General features: G+C 43.6%; 1 protein-coding gene across 4 annotated transcripts in view; it reads right to left on the bottom strand.

Annotated features, from left to right (window-relative positions):
* Window positions 1-12,706: 12,706 nt before the first annotated feature.
* The window catches only part of MBOAT1 (membrane bound glycerophospholipid O-acyltransferase 1), a 58,690-nt gene continuing 49,579 nt past the window's right edge, over window positions 12,707-21,817 (bottom strand). For 2 of the 4 annotated variants that reach the window (XM_090136872.1, XM_031610147.2), the window contains exons 10-13: window positions 20,206-20,270; window positions 17,594-17,726; window positions 16,260-16,411; window positions 12,707-14,448 (exon numbers count right to left, since the gene is read on the bottom strand). In XM_090136872.1, coding sequence (XP_089992998.1) covers window positions 14,316-14,448; window positions 16,260-16,411; window positions 17,594-17,726; window positions 20,206-20,270 — 483 coding nt within the window. In that variant the 3' untranslated portion in view covers window positions 12,707-14,315. Of the gene's footprint in view, window positions 14,449-15,908; window positions 16,058-16,199; window positions 16,412-17,593; window positions 17,727-20,205; window positions 20,271-21,817 lie in introns of all 4 variants that reach the window. The other 2 variants (XR_004169181.2, XR_004169179.2) reach the window with 2 other exon arrangements.

Raw genomic sequence — 21,817 nt, 5'->3', positions numbered from 1 at the left:
TAACAATTACGTCGGAGTAGTTCTGATAACAGACATGAAAGAATATCATAAAATTGTAATAATTAGCTCCCAAATTAAATAAATCATCAAGTGAACTAGTTCTGAAAAGCTACAAGGCAAATTTCCAAAAGACATATCTAATTCCAAAGACAATATTTAAACAAACATATTTCTGGTCCAAATAGGGGAGAAAAAACACACCCAGTGAACTGAAAATTCGAGTTTCAGCCATTTGTGGTGAAGGTTTGTACCTGAGCACCACTCCCGACCAGGCTGGCAGCATGCTCACTTCTCTCTGAGGATGTAGGCTGCATGTGAGTCTTCCATCTGACCTTTCCCACTTCGGTCTGTGTGCCTGTAGGAGAGGGGAATGGATGCAGGAAGATGGTAAAGAGTTCCAGCAATCCACTTGTTAAAAGTCAGTGCATCACTCCCCTTCAGTATGGGGGATTGCAGCATGCAGTGTGGCTTTTTGTGTGCTATCAAATCCATTCAGATGCTCATTTTCACATCGCATCACAGCAAATGACTTGTCTTCAGTCTCAACCAGACCTGGGGACGAGGGTTAGGCCAGAGATTGCATCAGGCTTTGTTGAAGTTCACTTTTCTCAGGAAGGTCAGATCAGAGAGGGCTGGATCTGTCTGGCTTCATTTTTATTTTTTTTTCTTTAATACACAACATTTGTGTAGCTATAATGCACTTTCCTAGATTGCTCCTCAGCTAGGTTAGCTGGATTTAAATAAGAAAGGTGAATTTTCATTCAAGTTATGTCATGTAGAACAATTTTTCCCCCAAAACATTCTCCTTGTTCCAGTCAGAGTAAAAACTATCCTCAGTGTCACGGTAGAGATGTAAGATCCAAAGGGGCTGTGATAAAGGTGAAAAAACCTTGGTGCTGAGCGCATCTCACCTCAGTACCACAAGTGCCCCGGGTGCAGTGGCACTACCTGCCTCCCAACAGCAGCTTGCTTTCTTTGGATCTCGGCACACACATCTCCTTTGTGCTTGAGCTAAGCATTAAGGAGCAGGTTTCTTGGGGAGTTTGCTGTAAGTGCTTGCACAAATCATGTTTACCAGCACTTCATGGAGCAGTTAACATACTTTAGGGTAAAGCCCTGCAAGTTTCAGGGAAGCTGGTGTCAGACAGCTTCCTTGCTCTCCGCAGCAAAAATGCACTCAAAATATCAACTTGGTAAGGAAGACAAATGATACTGAATTTCACTAGCAAGGAATTTTTGATGCTTCAAGTGCTCAAACCAAAGGTAAAGATATGGACAACCCAAAGAAGGTTCTTACCTCACAGGAATATGTGAAAATGACTTTTTGTTTGCTTTAAAATCTGGGACAAAGGTGTTATCAACCTAAACACCCATTCACCCATTCACACCAGAACAGGTTGCCCAAGGAGGCTGTGGATGCCCCATCCTTGCAGGAATTCAAGGCCAGGCTGGATGTGGCTCTGGGCAGCCTGGTCTGCTGGTTGGTGACCCTGCACATAGCAGGGGAGTTGAAACTAGATGATCTTTGAGGTCCTTTTCAAGCCAGGCCATTCTATGATTCTATGATTCAGAGTGCTTGGTTAGCACCAATAAGGGAAGGAAAGACTGGAAATGGTCAGTTAAATCCAGAAGCCCTGCTATTTTATTTATTATAGTCTGTACAAGTCTAGAGGGAACGTAGCAATCTACAAATGAAATAAGACCAGAGCTCTGCCCTGAGGAGTTGTTTTAGCTTAAATTAGGCAGACCAAGCACAAACAGGTCTAGATAACAAGAACATTCCTAATTTAAATAGAAAATATTAAAAAAATGTAGTTCTCAAGGCCATTTCAAGTCATGCTTAATTGACAGCAGTTCAAAAGAAAGTTTCCCAGGGGTAACCCATTCCATGACTCCCTTCTGTAGGTTCCTTCCTTATCCTCCCCACAGCACTGGACTCCAGAAACTCTTTGCAATAAGCTCGGGATGTGGCACGGTGCAGCTGGGTCACTGGGGCTGTTCATCTGGCAGCTCAGGTATGATGGCAGAGCTCTCCAAAAGGTAACGTGATGCCTAGAGGGATGGAGGAAGGGTCCACACGAAGGGCAGAACACCAAAGGACACCATGAGGGATCAGAGCAGGAAAATCTGAGCTATCCATCAGGCTGGCCCTGGACAGGGGTGCTGGAAACATGAATTTCAGCCCAGCCTTGACCTTGGACAAACTCCTCTGTCTCCGTTTACCTGCTTCCACTCCCACGTGTTGTTTGCCTTCATTATGGAGATTAGAAGCTCTTCGAAGCAGTTGCTGGCTCTTGCAGAATGCTTGTGCAACACCGCTCACAACAGGACCCTCATCCTGGCTCAAGGCTGCTGGTGTTGATGCAACACACACACACACATACACACACATACACACACATACACACACATACACACACACACAAAAAAGGTGCAAGCACTTCAAAATCTTGGAATATGTTCAAAGACAGCCAACTGCAGGATATTCAAATGAGTGTCAGCAGCAGATTTGGTTTCCAGTGTCGCTACTAATTATTACATTAAAACAAAAAAAACAAAAAACAACCCCAACCAAATAACAACAAAAAATGACCAGAGTTTAGAATCATAGAATCATAAGGTTGGAAAGGACCTACAAGATCAGCTAGTACTACCATCCTCCCACTACCATTGCTACCACAAGCTACTAAACCGTATCTCGTAGCAGAAGATCCAAACTTGGCACTGAGTCATCATACAGAATGCCTGGGATACATTTTTCACTCAGGAGAAAGAGACTAATAGAGATTTTTTGTATTACATATATTTTGGTCGAAAAAAAAATATGCTTTTCAAGATTTTCCTTCCCTCAAAAAAAAAAAAAAAAAGTCATACTTTATAATAGAATTAGCACTGAAGTTACTAATGAGTAGTTTTGTTCTCTAAAAAAAAAAAACTGTCAGTGCATTAAACATCTCAAGAATAACTTTGCTAACAAATTGCATTGAAGTGTGCTGTGGCCTATTTCACCAGAAATAAAGAAGTCCATTCTGGTCTGAGCACAATGAAAATAACTTGGAAAGTACAAAATTTGATGAAACTGTTTTCCCTATTGGAGGCCTGCTCTATTTTTCATGTTGTGCTGACAAGAGCAAGATGAGAAAGAAATTCAGTTTCCATCATCTGTTCAGTCCCTGGCCTCTCTAACGATTAACGAGTGTGCCTGTTTCACTGGTGTTTTCTTGTTATATGGAAACTCAGCCCATAGAAACAGAACTGGAAACCACCAAATCACTTCACAACCAGCAGATGGTAACGGCTGTGTAAGCAGCCCTCCGCTGGCTTTAGCCAACAACGTGGAGGTAAAAACTCCCACGTCGTGATCCATCTCTGGATGTTTCATCCATCTTTTTAAGATTTCCTCTCTGAAATTTCTGCGGCCAGATCTCAGTGGGAGATGCCAGAGCACAGCGCTTTGGAGAGTATCCTTCCCTGAGGGTGAGGACCGAGGGCGGTTCTCATTCCTCATCTTTCTACACGTGGGGATGTTAAACATTGCCCCTATAATGTTTCATCACTACAGTTGGAACTTTGGATCGGTGCACATAAACCAAGCAAATCTTGTCGCTTCTTTCCCCGTCCAGCAAAACTCTTTGCCTGGAGGAGAAGGCGTAACACAGGCAGGGCTGTGCAGCAGGTGGTGTGGGCACGTCCTTGACCTGGTGCATTGAGGACAGCTCAATGCAATGATTTCCTGCAGCATGAGGTGGGCAGCATCGCTCTGGCTTCAGCCCAGGCTCAGCAGAAAAATCCGGAGGCATGCAACAGACAAAGGAGACAGTGTCCCAGTGTGCTGTCACCCAGCAAAATCCTTCTGACTTAGCAAACTGTTGTTGTGGCTGCCGGCTCGTGCTCCCCGACAGCAATCCCCAGCTCTCTGTGCACAAAAGCTGCTGAGCAAAACGGGCACTGGAGAACCAGCTTGTATCCAATGCTTTGCTCTATCTCATAACTAACAATTAAATCTGTTTCTTTTTTTACAGAGTTCAAGGGAATCTGAGTTCTCTGCTCTAGCTCCCAGCTAACCCAGCATAAAGAAAAAGGTGAGCAGAAATAGGAGAGAGTTGAAAGACTTGGCATACAAGTTTTTTGAATTCCAAATGAAGCCTCTCCTCACCACAAAGGTTTCTCAGCATTGTCCCAGTGGCTTAAAAAGCCCTGATTTCAAAGCAGACGAGGCAGGCAGACCGAGGGGAGCAGGGAGGAGCGGGATGAGGTGGGAATGTCACTGCTGTGCCTCGCATCCCAGCCTCAGCCTGGTACACACTGCAAGGGGAGGGCAGGCTGCTCGCCCTGTGGAAATTCAGGAGAATTTCCAGAGTGGGCTCTGAGTGCTGCTCACAAAATGCAGGTTCTCACAGCCAAGCAGCGTTACGGAGCACTCACCACACCGTGTCACTACCTGTGTCATCAGTACCTCACATGCAGAACAGCCTTCATGTACACGTGTAGCTCAGAAGTCAGTTCAAATTCAAGAAATTTCTGTAGAAACAACCCCTGAAAAGCAACTTCAATTCGCTAGCATTTTCCAGCTGCAGAACAGTGACTCCCGTGTAGTGGTAGCATTCAGGCAGGGTTTGTATGCAGCACTCAGTCCTTATCTGGACAGTTCTTCCTGTGTGGCTTTTTTTTTTGTGGCTCATTCAAATGCCTCCTCTATACTCCTTCTTCTATAACCTTTGGAGCACTAATAAAGGACAGGCCACGAGAAGACCATCATCCTATGGAAACAGAAGATAAAAAACAGTGATGTAAAAGGAAGGGGGGAAAAAAAACCACAATGTGAGGTTTTACAAAAAAGCCACGTCACATGTTTTCGGGGCTGGAGGAGAAACCAATGCCTTGGCCTTGAATCAGTGAGAACTAAATCCTGTCTGCAAGCTGTAGTGTTTCAGTCATCAGCACCCCCTCCCCAACATGCAGCAATCACAGCACAGTGTCATTGTTGGTGATGCTGGAAACACATCCGTGCCCTTTTGCATCTAACCTGCCGGAGAGCCGCAGCTCTGTTCATTTAGGAACCAAAAGGAAATTTATTTTAGATGCGTGGCCAAATAAATAAATAAATAAATATTTTCCCCCTCCACTTACCTGTCAAAAAAAGGAGGAAAAAAAAAAAAGGGGAGGGTGGAGGGGGGTGGAAAGAGGGGGGAGGCGAGGGGGGGAAAGGGAAAGGGGGAAGGTTCCAGAGCTCTGCCCTCATTTTTGTTTGCTTTTCCAACAGCATCTGCAAAAACAATTGCTGTTTTCGAAGGCTTTTTTTTTTTTTTTTTTTTAAGAGAAGCAGCGCTCTCCCAAATTCTTGGGGTAGCACTGCCACCTACCGGGCCGGGCCGGGCTCCGAGCTCACCGGCATCCCCTCCCTTCCCCGCCCGTCCCCGCGGATCTGCGCGGTCCCACCCGCGGTGCCCTGCCTCTGCAGCCCTTCTTCGGAGCGACCGCAGATTCCTGGATTATTTCCTACCCCGCCGCTCAGCCCCGCAGCCAGCACTGCAGTTTGGGGTGGTTCCTACAGCGGCTGCTCCAGATGTGGGGAGGCCCCGCTCTGCCACCCCATGGAGTGCTGGAGCAGGAAAGCGTGAGCCCTGCGAAAACCTGTTCTCCTGTCTGTGTTTGTGTGTAATTTACATAATACTTGTGTCTGTCGGCGGCAGAGAGGAAATCATTACAGCAGGAGGCGGGAGAGCAGCCAGCATCGATATACATTTCACATTCCTTGCTACGTCCTTGATTTATAAGGTACAACCTGAGACACTTCCTAGCTGCATGCCTTCCAGGGAACTGAATGCAGTGCTGTAGCTGAGAGGGCTGAAAAACAAATGAACTATTTTTCTTTGTAAAGCACTCTGTGTGTTTTCAGTATTCTAAAGAGTTGCCCACCGTGTTTTGGGTATCCCCATCTGGGTTCCCCCAACTCAGAGAATCACAGAATGGTTTGGGTTGGAGGAATCTTAAAGCCCATCACATCAGGCTGCCCAGACCCACATCACCCAACCTGGCCTTCACCGTCTCCAAGGATGGGACATCCACAGCTTCTCTGGCTGGTCTGTTCAGAAGATTCAAGGAATAAATGAATGAAACCCACCAGAGCACCCATGCCAGCCCTGCTCGGGGCAGCAGCAATGCTGGGCACATCTCAGCCCCTCACTGACCTCCACCACCCGTCCTTGGGAGCTGTGGGATGCATGTGAGCCAGTGTATGTGTTCCAAAGAACCTGGCATTCAGAACGAGGTGTAATAGGAGGATGGAGCCTTGCAGGAAGAAAGAGATCTGCAGTCTTTTTAAATGGACAAAACAAGAGGAAAAAAAAAGATTTCAGGAAGATACAGAAAATAATGCTTTGCAATTACAGATCACAGCTGCCACTGTTCCAGCATGTTCTGTACACAGGTGCAGCTATTACAGCGATGAATAGCACATGCTAAAGGTGCTGTCCCTATGGGTAATAATAGCGGGGCTGGAAAGGTATTTTCAGTTGCAGCCCTGATGCTGGGAAGAGAAACAACAAAGAAAAGTCGGCTCTGTCACAGCACCCCAGTCCCACCCAAGTGGAGGCTCCAGAGCAGAAGGTGTGCAGGTGGGCAGCATCAGAGGAGTGCCTTCAGCAATGGGCTGGGGAAAGCCTCCTGGTGCAGCAGGCAGTGCCTATCCAAACCACGGGGCTTCAGCAGGAAATCTGGCCCTCTTTCATTGCTGTGGACAGAAAGTTTTTGAAAGTTTCTCCCTTTTCACTGAAAACATCTGAATGTAGGAAGGTGCCTGGGAGCAGAGGAAAGAGAGTCCTTCCTTTTGTCTCTCCTCCAGTATCAGTGCTCTGCTAATACCCTCTGACTGCCTCCAGCAGCAGGCCCTCTGCTAAGATGAACATAGGGACAGCTGTGGGGCATCTCTTAGGAAATGCGACAGCATCCCTTGGAACCACAGAACTGGCAGCCAACCTGCTGCCAGCAGTGCAAACACTTTCTAGACTGCTCCGCCGTGTGCATTTTCTTTCACCAGAAACAGAAGATTGTGGAAGATGCTTCACAGAGAGCTTATTAGTGGTGTCAATACCACAAAGTGGAAAAGGGCTTACCGTTTCCGTAGGATAAGATGTCAGGCTGCACTGGGTAATTGCAGAGCCAGCTAATTGAGAGCCAGCAGTGGGCACAGGGCTCGGGACTGCCCTGCTGGGACTTCCCAGCTCAACACAGCGAGGGCAGGGTGCACATACACTGTCCTCCATTACAGCTGCCAGGAAGGGTCCGGATGTTTCCCACTAGATGGTGCCAGGAATTGGCTGGAGGCAAGAAGAGGAAATGGATACCCCCAGCACCACCATGCCAGCATCCTCCGGATTCCTGAACAGGTCCCAGCTCACCAAGGTAGGCAGAGCTGAGATCTTTTTATAGGCCTTGAAATTGAGAGAGGCATTAAAATTAATTTGAAGCTTTGCAGGAAGCCGGCATAATGGAAACAAAAGTGGATTGATGCGCTGGCTGGCATGCCCACGCCCTGGGAAAGAGCTCCAGCAGCCACTTCCAGAAAGGCTGGAGCCTGCTGGAGGAAAGAACAGAACAAAAACCACTGCTCAAAGGAAGCTTGCAGACAGAGCAGCAATGTGGAAGAAATTACGATTAATACAGTGCCTGAAGTGTGCAGGCAACTGCAGGAGATTGAAAAAAGGCCCTGGTCTTGATTTTCCACTGCCCTTCATCAGCAGCAGTCATTTTGTAGCAGAATAAAGTGGGAGCACAATCTTCTCAGCACAGAACAAGCACACTTTACTTTGCCTTTCTCACTATTTTCCTGCTGCGGAGATACCAGGGAAAGGGGCAGTCGAGCCTGCTTGTCCTTGATCACTGGGACTTGGTCAGAGACCACAAACAACAGACAGCAGGGGAGAGGGAGAGCACCGAGAGAGGCCACCACATCTATCTTGTGCCAGGATGGGAGTGGGGTTGGAATAAAAACGTATGGAAGGCAACATCCAGTTGTGTAGAAAGCAGACTTACAGAGAACAAAACTCATGTCTTCCTTTAATTTGATTGGAGTCGAGAATTTTGCTACAATCAGTCAATCCCTTTGAATGTCAAAAGCAAACTCAATTAGAGCCCTAGATAATAAAATTTTCAGCCTGCAGTTCAGATTCAGCCACCTCCCTAAATCCTTCATGGCAAGTCAGCAGCAATAAATAAATAGAGACAGACAGACAGGAAAAAAAGCAGGCATCAAACACTACTGATCCCAAACAGCAGCAGTGTGTGGTGGCAGCAGATTTCGGCACACCACTGGGGCATTGCGGGTTTGGCTGTGAGGTGCTGCCACATTCCAGGTACTGTGGTTTTACAGAGTGAAGAGGAATATGGCTTCAAACTCTTGCTTCATGCTCCCTGAAAAGGCACAGAGTGAACTAAGAGGCTCGGACCAGGCTTCTAGCAGAAAGAAAAAAGAAAGGAGCAGCTCATAAAGGAAAAGGCTACTTCCACCTAAAGCACAGAGCAAACAAAAAGAAGCAAAACAAAGTTTTATAGGTAGATCTTTCAGTTTATTCTTTTTAAGTAAAAGAGAAACATTTTGTATGTGAATATCCAGAATATTCTTCCGGCTCAGTATTTATCTCCTGACTTACATTCTCTTGCAGCAGTGTCTCTGAATTCCTTAGAGTCATTAAAGGATTTTGGCCTCAAGTCATTCCCATTAGAAGCATATTCAATTTAGAAATTTCCCTTCTGCTCAAAGTTTTGCCTGTGAAATTCATGGTTCAGATCCCTCCTCACTGAGAATCGGGTCAGTGCCCCATCCATTGAAGAGATGGAGATATTTAACAATTAAATAGTCCTCCAGGCTATGTCTGCACCACGAGCCCAGTAGCACTCTCAGCTCCTGCACAATGAGGTCCTTGGCCACGGGACCAGCTCTGCAGCCCTGGGGCAGCTGTATGTTGCTGAATAGCTGGGAATGAGCCCCAGGGTTATCTGGTACCCAAATACCTTTTGTAAGGTCCTGGGCATGGAATCAGGGGAGCGCTGGGGAGCATTGGTTGCCAAGAATTGAGAGCAACTTGGAAGGCCAAAGGAGGTAAGCACATTTCTTTGCGTGTTGAGAGATGACAAAGCTCTGCACAGTGACAGTAGGAAGTGAGCTGTTTCTCCATTCTCAGGCTTTTGGTATTAGGAATTAGCTTCCCACTTTCCAGAAAACAGGAAATTTGTCTTTCCAGACTATGTGTTCAGCAAGGAAGAAATGAATCTTCATGAGCTCGAGACATATTCCCTCTTCTTCTCTTAGCCCCTCACCCCCTGCCTCATATCTCTTCTATGCAGTTTTTCAAATAGTTTAATAATATTCACAGGGACATCAGATTAATTGGATTTTAATTCCAAATGACTGTGAAAGCAGAGAAGTGAGTCACCAGTCCATGCTAATGAGAAGATCTATTAAGTACCCTTCTCTGATAGACACATAGAGTAAGGTTATAAATATTTCATTTTCAATTAATTGAATTTTGCCCCCTGTTATATGATGCTGCCCTGGAATGTTAATCAGCTGGGACCAAAGAGAGAGAGGAAGAAAGAGTGGAAAAAAATCTGAGAGAGGCTTAAAACAACATCAGAGCCATTCCTGTCCCCAAATCCTCCCAGTTCACACAGTGCCCACACATCAGAATGGAAGGTTTCATACTGACCACATCTGGTTCCATACAGCGGATAAATTAATGTTAATTAATCAGATAGTCATTTCACGAAGAACTGTGTGCAAAAGGTTATTTGAGCCCTGCCACAAATGGATTTATAGGTATAACTGCCACGTTGAATGACCTTCTGTACATAGGCTCATTAAGCTGACCATCAGTCAAGAGTCTAATGGAAGCAGGCCGACAGCAGGCCACTGGGACCACATGGCTGTCTGCAACCAGAACACCCCAAAAAACCCAGAAGGCAGCTGGCAAAGCCCCACATGGTTCTGCATGCTATCCCCCACGCAGATCCCCTGGGCAGGAAGGGGATGCTCCCCACCCTGTGGTCCCACCTCCGCTATTATTTCTGCTTGCTGTTTCATGTAGGATTGTCTGTCATTTCACAGCCCTGAGGGGCCTGGCACTGCATAACAAGGATGTGGGCAGCCACGAGCCACTTCCTGCATTTAAATAAACTCATAGTGATCACTTTCTCAAGTAAGGGCAGGTGGAGGGATGGTCTTCTGGACCAGGAGGGAACCAAGGGGACTTGTACATGGTTAAGAGTAGTAGTTTACTAGGAAATATCCACGTTATCTGCACCCAGAAGTGCTCTTAGACCTGCTGCCATTCCTCCCAGGCAAGAGGCACAGCTCCAGATCCTGATATGCAGGGAACCACACCGCAGCAGAAAAGCCTCTAGGCTGTCAGTCTGTGAACAGACATTAAATGAGGTTTGAGGGCAGTCTCAGAAATGTTTTATTCCCATCCTGTGCTTCCCTTCCACAGATTATATCAGTCATGTGAAAGAGGGTGTAACCCAAGCTTTTGAGGCATATAAACCTATTTGCTACCAATAAGGCAGCATTCCCTTGTGTAGTATTATTTTTTCCCATCTAATTAGGCCTTTCGTTTCCCACCAGCCCTAAGCAGAGCACATTTGTGGAGCCCGCAGCCAGTGCACCTTCTTTTTCAGCCCATTCACCCGCAGAGGGCACCAGCTGTCAGCATAACCATGCAGTGTGCATCCACTCCATCCCATAGCAGCACGCAGTCTGAAGGCTGAAGTTTCCACCTAGCAGAAAATCCAGACATTTTGTGCATATCATTGCTGTCGTGTCTAAGAAGAAAGAGAGCAGGAGAAAGTGCAAAAGATTTTATTTTTGAAGCACGCACTGTTCATTTGTTCTCATGCTGAGGCACCTGGCAAGGCTTCCCACTTTGTTTCTAGGCCGCAGGAACTGAAGTACCTCAGTTCAGTGACATGAGAATGGCCCCTCAAATAAATCACGTCTGATTTTTCAGTTTGTAACTGAGAGTGATACCTTGTCTTAGGCAAGAATGCAGGGAATCGTGCTTTTCTTCTGTTCACAAAACGAGAAACACAGGGACTCCTTGTAACACATTTTTTTTAAGAACTACGGTTTGTTTTCAGTTGGTTTCTTCACTCCTCCTTTCACATATACAATCAGAGAGGTAAGCACAGGTTCACAGAAACACCTACCAATAGAGTAAAATCTATGGCCTTCTTACCCGCCTACCTCATTTCAAGCAATGCAAAAATCCCAGCTATGTGCTACGTACTCAGAGCAGCCACAAAGGGAGAAAAACTATCTGCCTACCTCATAACCCACATTTACACTGCCTCCTTTCCTTGGCACGCTCCAAGGGGACATGCAGGAATGTAGTCAGGGAGGGGGACAGCTCACAGGATACTAAAGGAAAGCAGTCTGTGCTTCCAGCCCACCAAGGAAATTGCTGTGCTTCTCCTTCTTCAAATATGAGCCCCAGAGCTAAGCTGAAAGGAAATTTCACTCTTCATTCAAGCCTCTCTCTCAAATGGACCTCAGTTTGTGGTTCAGTTTTAATGCTGCCAAATACACTGAAAAATAGTAGCTGGAAATTTGCCTTCAGTCCAAAGAGTGTGGAGGCCGTGTCTAATTTTTATACTCTTGTATAAAATAGAAACATTGTTAAACTAAAACAATCAATGCTTTTCAATTCTATCAGATGGTCCCATACTTCCCTCTCATAAACCATCCGGACTGTTTTTGTCTCTGTAGAAGCCCAGCTCTGCAGCTTTTTGCAGCACCAGGAGCCCAGAGAGTGATTAGAAACTAGCATTGTGCTGATAACGGTCTTGTATTTCAGCTCCTGGAGCACACCCAGGCCAGGACCTCGAGTTTCTAACACTTGTAACCTGCATTTCTGCTGTGGCTCTTTGTGTTAGCTCCTGCTAGCAGAGTCCCCCAGCTAGTGGTGACTGTTTGCAGGCTTTCTATCAAGCAGGAGTTTCTCCCCCTGAGAAAATAGCAAAGACACGGAGACTCAGCCCAATAGATTTAGAAAGGCAGCTCCAAAGTGAATGCCTTTTTTCAAAGGAATATTTTACAGCCATTTAGACCCAGCACTAGTTTTGCAATGTAAGCTGCCCAGTCTACAGTAACGAAGTATAGTAAAGATTTTAGATTCTTTTTTTTTTTCCCCAGCTTTGAGATTAATTCAACTTGCTAGTTTCCTTACAATGCAATGTTTTGGGGAAAAAAATATTTCAGATTTATTTCACATAATAATATAAACTCCCATGAATGGTGTTTACTCAAGCCCAGAGCTACTGTTTTCTGGCAGAGCTACAGACTGAGAATACGAGATGAAAGGATATGAGTTTGCTCCCTAGCATTGTAGAAGCTGAAAGCTACAACAGAAGTGGATGGCATTAGAGTTAAGAAACTTCCACTCACATGAAACACTGCAGAAGGTGCCCCACTGACAAGGCCTGGCCTCTCATACCATGCCACTGAGAGAGGTACTACAAGGACAAATGAGGACCAGCCAAGTTAGGGACAGGTTCTGCTTCCACAGAAATACATGGGGGGTTTCTTGTCGCTGTTTCAACAGGAGCATGACCTAAAGCTCATCTGCCTGTTCAATCCAGCAGACATGCAGAGTTCAAAAGGTGCAGACTCATTCACACATTTTCACATTTGACTTCCATTGATGATGCCGGGCAGTGACACAAAGCAGTTTGTTTATTCAGAACAATCTTTTAATGCCATCTCGCCTTCCAAATAAATTAGCGAAAAAAATATCTAAATCATGAGGTGATCACAGGACAAAATCTTCCCACCAGAGAAAAGAAAATCAAACACTTTTTAACCTTGTTCTGGTTTCATTGATTTGTTTCCTCCCAAAACATTAGGACTCTGTAAAATTTTAATTTGCATGAATATCAGAGTGCAGTAAACAGCAGATTCTTCTCTCAATCATGTTGGTTACATGATCAAAAAGTACCAATACTTTAACAAGGGAATTGCTGCTACAAAATCCTGAGAAAAATATTCCTGGAAAAGTTTTGTTTCCTTCTTTCTTTGTTAGTTTATGCTTGTTTTGATGTGTCCTGTCAGTCTGTTTTTTCTGGGTAAGCGGATAAAAACAAACAAAAATACTAAAAAGTCTTTGCAGCAAGTTATCCCAAAGCACAACAAACCCTTACCAATGAAACCTCATGTCTCTGTAAGATAGGGACTTCACAAGCACTGAAAGGCTCAGTCACTCTCCGAGATCGCACAAGGACTTGGTTGTGACTCTTGTGATACTCACAACCCATCACAATCTTTATTTTGTACTGAATTAGTTATGATTCCTAAGATAATTACTGTTTGGATCTTGCTTTAGTGTTGTCATGCTGGAAAGTAACCCCCTCCAAAAGATAGGAGGTTTTTGAGTAGAACTGATCCATTATAAACCCTTTTCAGATTTAACTCATAACCGTGAGCTCCGGAACTCAAAACTTGCATTGCTTTTCAGTTATTTTTGTACTAAAATGGAAGTGCTGCATCACTGTAAAACTGCAAAGTAATGTTGATGTAGCAACGAGTACCATCTGCATCATTAGAGAAGCCCTACTCTACAGGGTGTGCATCCCTTCTTTTGCTAGTCTTTTCTTTTGATTTGATTTTAGATGTTGGTCTAGACAGATGACAGTGTTTCCAGACACGTATTCCCAAGGGACTTGTCATGCCCTCATGCTAGCAGGTGCCACTTGGAGGAATGTGAAATACCCTTGCCACTGAGTTCAAGCTTCATCCCTCACCCTGGGGTTTGCCCTGCCCAGAAAGCTGGCAGAACGCAGCACCAGCACACTGAGCTCCTCCTCCTTTCTGTAGTTTTTTGCTCATGCCATCTCTTTTCTCAGCCAGTATATAAGAAGCCTTCCTGTCAGCCATTTCCAGCACCAGACTATCAGGCAGCAGATTTAACTCTGTGATTGCTACTTCCTATCCCTTTAATCACCAGATTCTTGATTAATAATGTGTGTATTTCTGTAAAAGGGCAAAAATGCCCGTGTGAAAAAGTTTAAATATATAAAAACATTTCATAAAAATACTTAATAAAAAATCAAAATGCCCTATGAGCCTGTAAACATAGCCTGTAAATCTCTGTTAACTGGAGTCATTTGAAAAGCAGTCTTTCAGGCTCTCTTCTGCTCTGTCCAGTAAGACTTTAAGATAACTTATATAAATGCCACTTGTACTTCAACACCCGTCACTCCCGTCTTCTTCTTTGTTTCCATTATGACAGATCGTTTCCCAGTGCTGGCGATTTCCTTTGGAGATATCATTTGTCTTTGCTCTTAACAGAGTTCTGGTTGGTCTGATTTTGAGGCCTTCTTACAGAGTGGGTTTGAGGTCTGATTGGTAATAAAAGCAAAACCAAGATGCTCAGAATGTGCATGTGAAAGTACATAGACCTGGAAACAAAAACAGAAAGAGACTATTATGTTTGTTGGTAGTAACATGAACTGAGTGACCTCATTAAGCCCATGTAGAATTTAGTGCTACTGAATGAATGCAGAATTCATGAACATGACCTAGTAAGCACCAAAATAAAACCCCGAGTCTCACTCAGTCTATGCATCAATGAAAGTGTTGCCATAAATGTTAATGAGTCAAGGAATCAATCAGCTAACTCCAGAAGTCTGAGAGCTCAGATATGCCCACGTAATTCAACCCTAGATTCACTCTGTCTCTCTTTCAATGTTAGAGTATGCAGGGCTATGTTCTGAAAATAAATCCTTCATGAACATCAGATTGTACCAGTTAAAAAGAAAATAATCAACTGAATGGGAAAGAAAAAAAAAATATTTCAAATGCTGAGATCTGAAATAAACCAAAACACTCACTTTTTACCTGAGGAAGGTAAGACATTGGCAGCTATAGGAGGGTCTTGTTTTTGAAGGCGACTATTCAGAGATACCTTTCTTTGATATCAGTAAATATCAAATATTTTTATCTCAAATAACTTCAGATGTACAAGATTGAACAGAAACCAAAACTATTTAGTCTAACCACATGAGGCTGTGGCTGCTTGGAGAGGTACCATTTTGGGAGCAGTGTGGTCCAGCTCTTAACAACGGAGATGCATCTTTGTATGGTCTCACACTTTTTTGCTGTAGTTATTAATATCCTCACAAGGTGCCTACTACCACTGTTGGGTATGGAAAGCTCCAAGAATTCATGTCCTAGTCCAATGGCCTAAAATTTCCTTGATTCTGCATTTAAGTGTTAATTACTTTAAAATTCACTAGGGTAAAAAAATACTAAAGTGATGATCCAGCTGGGGACAAAGGTGGAAAATAATATTCTTCATTTCATTCAAAACCTTCTTTTGGGTGCTGGCATAGTAGTACTAAATTAGTTGCATATATTTGTTTCTGTTATTTTAAGGCTAGCAATGTAATTTAACATTAATATTCACTACATGGAATCAGTTTTTGTTGCAGAAAGGGAACAAACTTTATGCATATGGAAAATTTATAAACGAGTTTAGTATTTTAGTCTTTTTTCTCCATTTTTGTTCTGATTGCTTTTTACTACTTTTGTCCTGAAAGAAGAAAATGTAGACATTAATATGGTGCATGGAAAAGTGTTTTAGAAAAACTAGCAAAGATTTTGAGTCATTTTTGTATTCTAAATGTTCGTAGTCAAATTTTTATGAAAAAGGAATAGAAAAGCTCAAAATCTAAAACCTTTCAAACGGATTTACTGATGGCCACTATCCTGACTATCAGTTTTGTTTTTATGCTAGAGGAATGAATTCACTTTCTTCTTAACAGAAACTGTAATCCTGACATTTCACTGTAGAATCAAAGAAAAATAAAGCTATGCAGTCTAGTCTCATTTTTTAAAGAGGTAATGCTCTGTCAGGCACCTTCCTTATCTCCTGCTGATCAGTCTCCTCTTCTGCTCCACGCAGTTGGCAGCTGGAAACCTGTTCTCATCTCACCGAGCCCTTCCTACTGCCAGCTCACATTATTCTTAGCCTCTCCAGCTTTGGTCACTGCTAAAGGTGGTTGAGACCTGATTGTTTGGAAAAAGGAAGCTGAGTATGTGAAAAGTCAGATGAAGTGAGAACACAGAAAGACTGAGAAATAAGCAAGAAGAGCTCTGCCTTGCCCTTCATATCTTTTTAAATTAGAGGAGTGCAGAAATCACTTCTTACATTATCAGATATCCTGCCCATGCTGGTCTGGAGTGCTGTAGTCAGGAAGAGAGAACTTACTTGTAAAACTTAATTGTGGGCTCAACAGCCAGCATCACAAAGGGTGCAACAGTATAGCACACCGCGAGCTGCGTGACAACCCAGGTGGCAACGTCATAGGTCATCTTGAGAGGCACTGATGAGAGGAAGTAATGTCTGCAATTCTTTCTTATCTGAAAGTCCAGGAGAAATAGACAGAAAATAGCAAAAATTTATTTCTTAGGCAAAGTCACAAAAACATACTGTAGTGTATACATTGCACTCTCCACTGAACGTTAGCATGGAAAGCACTGAGAATTGAAAAGCAGGCAGAATTGCATTGACTGGCATGTTAAGATCCTGCAGTCAATCTGTGGTAAACAAAAAAGCGTCCCATTTTCTTCTGTTCTACTCACCAGTGAAAATTCTCATGTTATGTAACCTGGTCAATACCTCTGGGGTGGGAAGTTGTTATGATTTGATTTTCCTCTCTCCCATTTTTGTTTTAGTACTGCTTATCAACTGTGAAACTGTTACTTCAAATGAAAAAGTATGTGTTTATATTGGCAAGCATACTCAGCTCTCCACAGATTTTGGTTTAGCTTCTCATCTTTGAAATGGATCCTCATAAATGAGGGGCAAAGTGCATGTTAAGATAGCATGCTCAGCACGGTGCTCTAGCCATAGGGGCTAATACTGACTGCTAGTTTAATGCACCTTTAAACTGACCTGATTATCTATCCATAGTCAAACTCCAAGTCAATAGTGGTGCTTCCCAGTCCCGCCCAAGTGGTTCAGCCTGAAGGGTCACCAGTGATAAATACATTATCAGTGACTCACAAAATCTGTGTGTCTCTTGAGTGACTCTACTCAAGATAAGGTCCATAAACAGAGCCTAGCTTACCGCATCAGCTGCATCAACATGATAACGGTGCAACTTAGGCTAATGCTCAGCCCATCACAGTGTCTTCTGAAAGACTGTGCTTAGAGCTGATTATAAGTCAGCACACACACCAGGACATGAATTAGCAGAGGTATGGACTCGATCTTAACCTTGAATGCCAAGCTATTTTGACTGCATTCATCTAGCCAGTAGCACTACCAAAGTTCTAACCGGATACTCATGCAATGTTTTCTCTGACAGCCAGGGGCAGCATCGCAGCACACACAAAATTAGTGCTGACTACAACTGCTGGGATACTTGGTAATTAGCATTAACAAAGAACAAAGTTGCACTGAACATCAACCCCTGCAAAGGCACGACAGAGAGATCACAGCAGGGACAGGCTGCTTGAATGTGCCAGGGTGGTCCCTGCAGTTGATAGTTGGAGAGCATCTACTAAGGGCCTTGGAAGAGAACAACAAAAGGTACATACTGCTCTGGCTGCGAGTGTGATAAGGATTCCAGTGAGAAACGTAAAATAATATCCAGGATAGATACCATGCCACAGTGCCGACAGGACAAATGTTAAAGCTGTAGGATACCAAGGAGCTCTGTCATAACAAACACTGTGAAGGAGAAAACAAAACAAGTGGCTGAATCCAGCAGAAGAATGGAAACTGTACTTCAAATCCTCACTGTTTTCTTACATGTCTCATCTTGTCTCAGTTACAGACCAGGACATGAGCTGTTCTCTCTTCATTTATTTGAAAGGTTAGCTAGAAAGAGTTAGCATGCTTGTATGCAATGAGTATCCAAAAAGCACCTGTAAAGATACTTCCAGCACTCATAGCAATCGAGTAATTAAAATGGAAGAGAGCAGGCAAGATTTCTCATTCACTGTTACACCTCTATGCTGGAATTACACACTTCTCTACAAAACTCTGATGGTGAATCAAGAACAAGTAGAAGGACAAACAGACATCATTAGCCCACCCTTCCCTGGCAAACAAAAGTATTTTTAGGCACTGTCATCTGAGAGATGTTAGGAACAACAGGGAGTGCCTTTGGCTATTGTAAAGCAGGGGATTCCTGCTAACTTTAGCAGCCCAAAATCTTACTTCAAAGATGCAAGTGAATGATACCAGTTCAAGAATACACTAGCAAGTCTGTGTATCTACCCGAGTTTTAAATGAAATGTTGTGTTTCAAAGAAAATTGTCAAAATAATGCATTTCCTACCACATCATTTGAATTATGAAAAATTGTAGATAGTAAAATTAACTTAGCAGATAGTAAAACAACATTTAACAACAAAATTAGTAATGATAACCACAACATATCTGTGCCATCATTTCAGGCACTACATTAACTGACTCTACTCTGAGCTTTAATCATGCCCAAAAGTGTAATAAGCAACAGAAGATAGATCTAGATATGAAATCTAGGCTTATGCTAGCATTTACATGAGCGACAGACAGGGTTTAAAATTAGAAACTTCTTCTCCATATCCTAAACAGAGGCTCAGTAGCAAGCATCTTGTGATAACTTCAAGTTGGACTACATTCTGAAGATTTGGACTTCTCTCCAAGTTCTAATTGAACTGGATTCCAGTGGCCCAAAGAAGCTTGATTCTGATAGTAACATGCATGGGAAACATAGTTTAGTATAGCAAGAACAGTGAAGTCAAAGAGCAGCCTAAAAGATGTCAACAAAATGCTTTTACTTTTTGTTTTGGAACATCTGAACTGTTCATTTGTGGCTTTGGTGTTCATATATAAAAAGTGGACATTTTACATTTGCAGGAATAAAACTTTATAGAATCATAGAATCCTTAGAATTGGAAGGAACCTCTGAAGGCCGTCTGGTCCAAATCCCCTGCAACAAACAGGGACACCACAGCTAGACCAGGTTGCCGAGGGCCTTATCCAGCCTTGCCTTCAAAGTCTCCAGGAATGGGGTATCAATCACAACACTATGTAACTTGTTCCAGTGCCTCATCACCCTCACTGTAAAAGATTTTTTCCTTATAACCTTAATCTGATTTCCTAACTTAAATCTACCCTCCCTGAGCTCGTGAGAACTAATGAGAACAAGTCCATGTACAGTTGCTGCAGTTTGGCAGGGGCAATCCCAAGTATTTATACAAACTGGGAGAAGAACCCCTTGAGAGCAGCCCTGCAGAGAAGGACTTCAGGGTCCTGGTGGATGAGAAGCTGGCTGTGAGCCAGCAGTGTGCGCTTGCAGCCTGGAAGGCCAACTGTGTTCTGGGCTGCATTAAAAGAGGAATGGCCAGCAGGGAGAGGGAGGTGATTGTCCACCTCTATTTGGCTCTTGTGAGGCCCCATCTGCAGCACTGCGTTCAGGCCTGGGGCCCCCAGCACAGGAAGGACGTGGAGCTCTTGGAGCGGGTCCAGAGGAGGGCACTGAGATGGTCAGAGGGCTGGAGCAGCTCTCCTATGAGGAAAGGTTGAGGGAACTGGGCTTGTTCAGTTTGGAGAAGGGAAGGCTTCAGGGAAACCTCATTGTGGCCTTCCAATATTTGAAAGGAGCGTATAAACAGGAGGGGGAATGACTGTTCACATGGGTGGACAGTGATAGGACAAGGGGGAATGGTTTTAAACTGAGACAGGAGAGGTTTAGGTTAGATCTTAGGAGGAAGTTTTTCACCCCAAGGGTGGTGAGGCACTGGAACAGGTTGCCCAAGGAGGCTGTGGATGCCCCATCCCTGCAGGCATTCAAGGCCAGGCTGGATGTGGCTCTGGGCAGCCTGGTCTGCTGGTTGTGACCCTGCACATAGCAGGGAATTGGAACTGTGATCAACTGTGGTTGAAATCATTGTGGTCCTTTTCAACCCAGGCCCTTCTATGATTCCCCTTGCTCCAGACTCTGTCTCCTTCTTTCCTGTAGTTCCCGTTTAGATTCTGAAAGGCCACTATGAGATCATCTCACAGCTTTCTTTTATAGCACCAAATACCACTACATTCCACTAACTGTTACAGGCAGAGGGAACAAAGAAAGAACAAAAGACTATACATATATGGAGATTCACTGTCAGTTTTTTTCAGGACGTCTAAACCCAAGCAAATTACTCTTCCACTACACTTACCGTTTTAGCCAGGCAGCTGTCTGAATATTCCAGTTTTCAATGTACATTTTAAAACTTGTTGCAGTCTAAGAAAGAAGTTCACGTGAAATGTTAGTATTGAAACCTGTAAAATAATACTTGCATTTTAGATTAGAGAAATGATAAACATGAAAAATATTCCTTCTAGTAGCTGATTATCATGAGGATTGTGCGACAGTCCATCATTACACTAATATATTTTGAGATGGAATTAAGAAGGTTGATTGCTGCTAACACTTGTCATTTGCTTTGTTTTGTAAATTTAAATATGTTTGATTATTTTTCAAATGATGGGAAATGTGAAGAGCTTTCTCCTTTTTAAAGTTTGGCCTTCCCTACAGTTCATAAGCAGCTTCATTTCTGGAAGAGAGATTTTGCTCCCCATTACGCAGTGTGGAATTCCCTAGACTGCCATTAAAACAAAGTGTTATGAAAACTAAAATAAATGCTTTATTATTTGGAGAAGGAGGAAAATTGGAAAAACGTGGACAGAGTACTGACAAGACTAAATTTAGAACCTCGCTTTCAATCTACTATCCAAATTGAGAAACTGGAGTGGACTCCAGGGCCCTGGAGGAACTATTTGTACCTCCTCACAGCATCAGTTCCCCTAATCTGAGGGAACTGCTGGATCCTGTCCAGCATCAGCTCCTCTAATCCTAGCCAATCCCATCTGTGGTAGTTCACTGACCCCATTCTCCCTTGCTCCATGCTTTATGACAGCAGCCTCGCAGGGTCTCCTCATCAAGTAGGGATAAATAACTAGTCTCCAGTGATTCAGTAAAACTGCATCATTTTGTCCTATCAGGTGAAGTCAAAGGAACACTAAAAATAAGGAATAAAGACAAAGGTTTCTGAGGGGAAATATTCAGATATATTTGTGCTTTCACACAAGAATCCTGAAGATTGGCACTTTACGCTCTGATGATAAAGTTAAAAATGATTAGCAATTCCCAATGCAATACTGCCACATTTTACTTGCATTACTGCACCAGAAGAAGCCAAGAAAAGTGTAATTTCTCATCCAACTAATACTGACGCTGTCTTTTGTCTGCCTTTAAGTTCCCCTCACACCAGCAAGAAAGAAAAGGATCACTGGCTGCCAGAATATGTATGCTGCCAAGGTTTTCTTCAAATTCCCACATGTTCAAGCACTTGTCACATTTTAATGCCCTCACAACTCCTGTTACATGCTTGTCTTCAACTGACTACTACACATCAGTTCAGTTTGTAGTCATATTTACCACTCAAGTTCCCAATTCTCATGCAGTTCTACACAAAAAATTGGTGATTCCTGCTTAAAATGCACTTTACAGTCACACTTAAACTATAACTCCCAGAACTGCCATTGGCGTATAAAGAAATGCTTCAAGGTTTACATGAAGTGACACTGTCTGTAGCCTCTCATTACATGACCAAACCAACTGCTGACTCAGACGTTCTCTCAAATAAAACTGGGAAATTTGCAAAGACACAGTAGACCATCACACCTGGCAGGGCTTCTGAGGCTAGCGTGACTCCTCTGCTTTACAATCCTGGAGATAATTTCTCCACTCTAAGCCCTATTATTTGTGTAATGGAAAAAGCCTCCACA

This window comes from Phasianus colchicus, chromosome 3, assembly GCF_987193195.1.
Source record: "Phasianus colchicus chromosome 3, bPhaCol1.hap1.1, whole genome shotgun sequence".
Taxonomy (NCBI): domain Eukaryota; kingdom Metazoa; phylum Chordata; class Aves; order Galliformes; family Phasianidae; genus Phasianus; species Phasianus colchicus.
Note: the sequence above shows the minus strand (reverse complement) of the source record. Positions and strands in the feature narration are given on the sequence as shown.